This window comes from Lactuca saligna, chromosome 3 (assembly GCF_052625555.1).
Source record: "Lactuca saligna cultivar CGN05327 chromosome 3, ASM5262555v1, whole genome shotgun sequence".
In the NCBI taxonomy this organism is placed as follows: Eukaryota; Viridiplantae; Streptophyta; class Magnoliopsida; order Asterales; family Asteraceae; genus Lactuca; species Lactuca saligna.
Genome location: NC_136419.1, coordinates 170,412,602 through 170,419,461, shown reverse-complemented (window position 1 = coordinate 170,419,461; position 6,860 = coordinate 170,412,602). Strand labels below are relative to the sequence as shown.

Genomic DNA, 6,860 nt, shown 5'->3' with positions numbered 1-6,860 from the left:
GGGCACCACTTGGACAGGACTCACCCATGGACTGTCAGAAATAGAATAAATGATCCCTGCATCTAAGAGCTTGACTACTTCCTTCTTGACCACTTCTTGCATGTTTGAGTTCAATCTTCTTTGGTGTTGCACACCCGGCTTTGCTCCTTCCTCCAGGTTAATCTTTTGAGAACAATAAGAGGGTCTTATTTCCTTGATATAGGTAATGCTTCATGCAATGGCCAACTTTCGCTTCTTCAAGACTTGAAATAATTCTTCTTTTTCAGATTTGGAGAGATCAGAAGCTATTATAACTGGTTTTTGATGACCATCCTCAAGGAATGCATACTCCAAGTGATCTGGTAAGGATTTGAGCTCTGTTTTGCGTTCTGCATGTTGTCCTCGCCGAGTACAGGTAAGGGACTCGGCGAGTCCTCTGCAGAATTCACGAATTCTGGGGTTTCTTCAACTGGACTTGGAGAGTAGATTGCTGAAAGTTTTTCACTAGTTCCTCATAATCAGCTTCTTCCAGCAGTCTCTCAATTTCCAATAGGTCTTTTCAGCATCAAATTCTTCATCAAAGATGATGGTGGACTTTTTTGGATCTTCATTATCCCATTCCTCCATCAATTCATCAAACATGTCAATTGAAAACACCGTGTCATCACTATTCCTCGCATGCTTCATAGCTTTATCAACCCCGAAAGTGACTGAATCATCCCCCGCCCATAGAGTAAGTTTCGAGTCTCTCATGTCCACTATAGCACTTGCCGTGTTAAGGAAAGGTCTTCCAAGGATGATCGGGACTTAAGGATCCGCTTCCATGTCTAGAATTATAAAGTCTGCGGGAAACACGAACTTTTCCACCTTTATGAATAAGTCCTCACATATTACCCTTGGTTCTAGGAGATCCAATTTCTTGAAAAATGAATAAGGCATGAGGTTCACACTTGCTCCTGAATTAGCCAAAGCATGAATGGTGGTCAAGTTACCAAATTGGCAAGGCAAAGTCAAGCTTCCCGGGTCACCCTTCTTCTTTGGTAGTTTGTTTAACATGGCAGCTGAGATGTTCTCATTAAGAACTACCTTATTTACTTCCTTCATCTTCCTTCTATTGGTTAGAAGCTCCTTGAGGACTTTGGCATATTTTGGCATTTGCGCAACTGTTTCGATGAATGGTAGGTTTATTTGAAGAGATTTTATATGGTCAAGAAACTTCTGGTATTCCTCTTCCTTCTTTTCTTGCTTAGCTCGAGCTGGATATGGCATTGGAGGCTGGAAGGGCTTTTCAGGAATTTGATTTTTCGGAATGGTTACTGGACTCGTCGAGTCCATATTTGGGGCTCGGCGAGTAGCTTCTGTATCATGTAGATTTTGATTTTGGCCTTGTTTTTCTGCATTCTCCTTTTTCAACTCCTTGGGCACTTCAGTCTGAATAGGGGCCAGAGGAGTAATTATCTTCCCACTTCTTGTTGTCACTATATTTATGTGCATGCCTCGTGGGTTATTTTTGGTCTTACTAGGAAGTTCTCCTGGTGATCTTTGATTGATTTGTTGAGCAAGTTGCCCCAGTTGTGTCTCAATGTTGTGGATGGATGCTTGTTAGTTTTTAAGCATTGTTCTTGTTTCTTGGATTGCAACATCTTGATCATTATGTCTCTTTTCTGAAGCAGCTACAAACATGGTAAACATCTCCTCCAAACTTGGTTTTCTTTCTTGTGTCAGTTCCTCCTTTTGGTAAAAACCTCTTCCTTTTTGTTTATACTTCTCCTCCTTATCCTTCTTGTACTCATCATAAGGCAGCCACTCTTTCTTTGGTTTCCGCTAATCTTCATCATATCGGTCACCACTTGAGTACCACACTTGCACCTTCTTATTTCCATTCCCATCTAAGTCACAATCTCTAGTAAGATGAGGCCCATTTTAGTTCTCACTACCCACCCGAATAGCATGTATCGTTTGATCCATCTTTTCCATCCTCCTATCCATGGTTTTCAACATAGCCATGATTGCTGATAAATCTTCTGAAGCTGCATAGGCGGACCCCCTTGTCACATCATTTCTTGGATTATGGTATTCTCTAGAAGGCTTAGATAATTATTCAATTAGTTGCTTTATCACCGGAGGTGCCTTCTTCATGAGTGGACCTAGCAAGTCAAGTAATTGCCTTGTTGTAACATTTACTCCATCATAAAAGATGGAGACTTCTTGTTGACTATTATGGTCATGATATGGGCAATTCCTTAATAGGCTCTTGTACCTCTCCCAAGCTTCATATAGTGACTCTCCAGCTTGTTGTTCAAGGTTAGCTATGGCTTTCTTTAGCTTAGATATCTTGGATGGTGGGCAGAATTGATCAATGAACTCTTCTTTCATCTGGGCCCATGTAGTGATGGATCCGGGGGGTACTGACTTGAGCCAATCCTTTGCAGCACCCTTCAATGTAACCGGAAGCATGCAAAGTAGCTGAGTTTCCCGAGGCACGTTTGGAACATTTAAATAATCAGCTAGATCATTAACTTCATCCAATTGTTTGTAAGCATCTTCATGATCTTTGCTGGTGAAGGGGATCTCCTTAAGTTGAGCAAGGATATGACCCTTAAGCTCAAAACTAGCATTTGTGGGAATTGCGGGTTGCACAAGTCTCAGGCCAATGTCATCGCGTATCCTGTTCTTCTATTCCCCCATGGTAATTTCATCGATGTTAGCCATGGTAATAGCTAAATCGTCGCAGGAATCGGAGTCGTGCCCGTATGTACCTTCTTCTTCCTTGGTTTTGTACTCGGTGTCTTCTTTGATTGGGTCTTCGCTTGCTAAAGAGACGTTGGATGCTCCTGATTTGCTGCTCTTCTTCTTCCCAAAAATAGTCTTCAAGTTAGACAAAGGCGACTTCTTAGGTGTATTCGAGCTTTCAACGTCTTTGCCTATGTTCTTTCTCAAAGCGGATTATGGGTCTTCAAAAGGGGGTACCAGCGGAGTGTTGGATCCTCTGGTCATGAAAATCCTACAATAAAACAAGAAAAACACGTAAAAAGAAGAAAAAAATGAAATTGAACGTAAAAAGTCAAATAGATGGGTACTTTCCGAGTAGGGTCGAGTGCACTCGACGAGTAGCCTGTCTAAACTCAAAAAAATAATTAAAACTAAATAAAAACTTCTATAAACTAATAAATTCTAAAACCTAACCTACTTATTGAATTATTAAAAAAATTAACTTTGTGCAGTGAACCTGTCTTTTAGTGGTATAGTTGGGTAAGTAGGGTGTCGAACTCAGGGAACGAAAATTAAACTAATAACTAATTTTAACTAAACAAGTAATAAAAGTAAGGGGTTTTCTCTAGTTTTACAAGACTAGAAACTTAACACACCACCTAGCAAGTGATTAACTAAACAACTAAAAACAAGTAAAAATTCACCAAATTTGATAGAAAGTTTATGTTTAGGTCCAACCAATTCATTCCTATGGTTATTTGTATAATAAAATGATAAAATTAATTGCTATTGGTTACCAACTATAGTGGTTAGATTCATGTTCACTATTACTAACCCTTAGAAAATTAATCAATTCAAGCAGTGACCAATTGTTTAAACTAATTAACTTCCTAGTTCATTTATGTAACAGCCCGAATTTCCAGGTATCTTCAATTTCATATTTTTGGTATTTTGTGAGGGGACTCAGCGAGTTGGAGGTCGAACTCGCCGAGTTGGGTCGTGATTTTGGACGAAGGTTCGCATCTGGACTCGGTGAGTCCAAGGGATGGACTCGGCGAGTCCACGTTGTTTAATGAAACCCTAATTTTCCGGTCCTATGTCCTATTTAAAGGACCTTATGGCCCTTCATTGCGGCCACCTTGAGCCTTGAGTGCACCAAAGCAGCTGAGAGTCCTTGTGAGTGAGATAAGAGGCTATTTGTTCACCAATTTGTATGTTATTGCAAGAAAGGAAGGAGAAGATCAAGCTAGAAGAGTTGGGGAGCTTGGATCTGCTTCTATTTCATCAAGGGAAGCTTCTTGAGGTAACTTTCAGAGCTAATCTTTGTGTTTTGGTTGATATGTCAAATCTAGGGTTTGTTCTTGCCTTATTTGACTTGTATTTGAAGTGTGAAAGGTCCCATGGAGATATGGAACCTAGATCTGGACCTTAGCAGGTCCAGAAGGCCCCAAATGATATGCTTTATGTCCATTCTTTTGAGTTGGAGACTAGGGTTGCCATATTAGAGGTTATTTCCCCAAAAAGAGCCTTGTAAGTGTTGCATGGCGGCCAAGACTGAGACTTTACGTGATAAATGAGCTTGGGAAGGCCAGATCTATTTGTGTATGGAACGGATCTGACCGCAGAAGCAAGTTTTAGCTGATGCATGGCATGGACTCGCCGAGTCCGAAGAACAGACTCGACGAGTAACTTGAAGATTATCCTTAAAACCACCCAGTGAGTACTCCTGCCAAGTTATGGGTGACTTAGTGAGTCACAGAGAGTTAGAGAGGGATTGACGGGTGGACCGAGTCGAGTTGGGACTCGCCGAGTTGTCCTTGCGACTCGGCGAGTTGAATCGCGGTGGCCCCGTGATTCATGACCAGGTGGAACTCGTCGAGTCAGGGGAGTACTCGACGTTTCAAGGGGAAATCCTTGCGAGTTGGTGAAAACGCGTATACTCGCCGAGTCGCTCTAGTGCACTCGCCGAGTCCGGTGTAATTGACCATTGACTGTTGACCAGAGTTGACCAATGTTGACTTGATAGGGATGGTCAACCTTAGTGGTACAAGTATTAATTATAGATATATGATGTTATAGGAGGATTATAGCTCGGGGGTTCGAGCACGAGTGATTTCTAGGGTTCGCGAGTTATCGAGATATACGAGGTGAGTCTTCTCACTATACTATACCCGGAAGGGTTGACTGTGTAACCGGAAGGTCGAATATGATATGAGATATATGCATTATGTGTTATAAGTTAATCGTTATATGTGCCATGTATGATATGCTTGATATGGGCCGGAAGGCATTATGTTATGGGCCGAAAGGCGTTGTAAAATGGACCGTAAGGTTGTCGTGGGTAGGACCGGAAGGTTTACCCAGACGGGACGGAAGTCCCTTCAGACACATGGACCGGAAGGCCAGAGCCTGGAAAGGCGTATGTGCGTAGGTTGTATTTTGGGGAACTCACTAAGCATTTATGCTTACAGTTGTTGTGTTATGTGTTTCAGGTACTAGCGAGGACCGTGGGAAGGCGCCGGCGTGATCGTACACACACTCAGGGAAAACTATTTTGTGATCATTGTTATGTAATCGGTCGTGACAATATTGTTTAAATTGGAACTTAAATTATTACTCGATGTTTTTGATGTTTGTAAAAATGAAAAGTTGGTTTATAATTTACGTCATTACAATTTATTTGGATTAAATAAGATTTGTAATTGGTTAATCAAGTTGGTGATTCAATTAACCTCTTGTTTGTTGGTTTCTCAAACAAGCTCACACATTAATTTACCCATTATTTAATTAATCCTAGTTTCATATTCACTAATCCTAGACATATGATGAAGTGTTCATATAAACATATGAGGTTAACAACTAAGAGATGTTCATGCAGCTTAATAGTCTTCCAATCAACAGAAAATAGTTATGGTTAATACATAATGTTCTTTAACAAACTTAATTTAATAAAATCACCAATAAACAATCAATAAAAGTTATAATCAAACCATAGGAGTAACTTGGTTTTTCCTAAACAGAAACAACACGAATTTAGCTCATGATTACAGTGGAAACAAGCTCAAAAACTAATTTAACTAAGCTAGTCATGATTCAATCCTAAGATTAAGTCGAAAATATAACCTAATTCTCCTTGAGTCTTCAAAAGATCAAAGATTAGGGTTCTTCAATCGCAGGTGTATCTCCCAAAAAAGCTAGAAAAGTCTCCAATTCGGAATAAGACTCAATATTTATACTTATCACAAAACAGGGCCACCTCGGCGAGTAGGTCCCTAACTCGCCGAGTAGATGTGGAAAATACATGTTTATCAAGGACTCTTGAATTTTCTTCGGGAACACTCTAAGGAACTCACCGAGTAGCTCCAGATATCTTCTTTTTCTTCATTCTTTGGTTTCTAATTGCTTCACCTTATTCCTTTTTGCTTCCAAGCATGTCTTCTGGACTGAAAACACAATTTAGACATTATTAAGTACCTTTTGTCCATATTATGCACATAATTAGCTAAAAATGAATAAAAATCTATACTAAACATATGGCTAATTATGCACATATCACATTGGGCCTAGCCTGCTACATCGGGCCCCTCCTGGCATCGAACGAATCCGGCACCAGGCCCCACCTGACATCGATCCCCACTCGGTATACATATCTGTTGTTACTAGGCCCCGCCTGTCTTTGGGCCCCTCCCTCTATACTCATGCAAACGTATAATCATAATCAGGCTAGTACATAAGAAGAAAACACAACACTATAACAACTAGTCTCAAGGCCCCACCTATATTGGGCCCTGCCCCTACTCTGCTACTAATGAGATATGGAACCTCGTCAACACTCAGATAATGATCAGATACGGGCCCCCACCCACACTCATCTCCATACCAGGAACATACAAGTATCACAAGGACAACAAGTATGACTAAGCATGCATACTTCCTCGGGTACCACCCGGCAACAAACCGTAATTTGGTAACATACATATAAACCTTCCTCGGGCCTCGCCCGACATCGGACCAAAATCCGGAACATATAAACTACATTGGGCTAACCCCGACATCAGATCTAAATTCGATATACACTAACATACATAAACGGGCCGACATTGGTGACTAATGATAATTGTTGTGATTATCAAAATTATAATGTAAATACTTTACTATGGAGGAGATGC

At 40.7% G+C, this 6,860-nt stretch overlaps 1 protein-coding gene across 1 annotated transcript; it reads right to left on the bottom strand.

The window, feature by feature from the left end:
* Nucleotides 1-786: 786 nt before the first annotated feature.
* LOC145036156 (uncharacterized) lies at nt 787-1,473 on the bottom strand. The gene has a single exon (XM_078984626.1). The coding sequence runs from the start codon at nt 1,471-1,473 to the stop codon at nt 787-789; it is 687 nt and encodes a 228-aa protein (XP_078840752.1).
* Between the last annotated feature and the right edge of the window lie 5,387 nt (nt 1,474-6,860).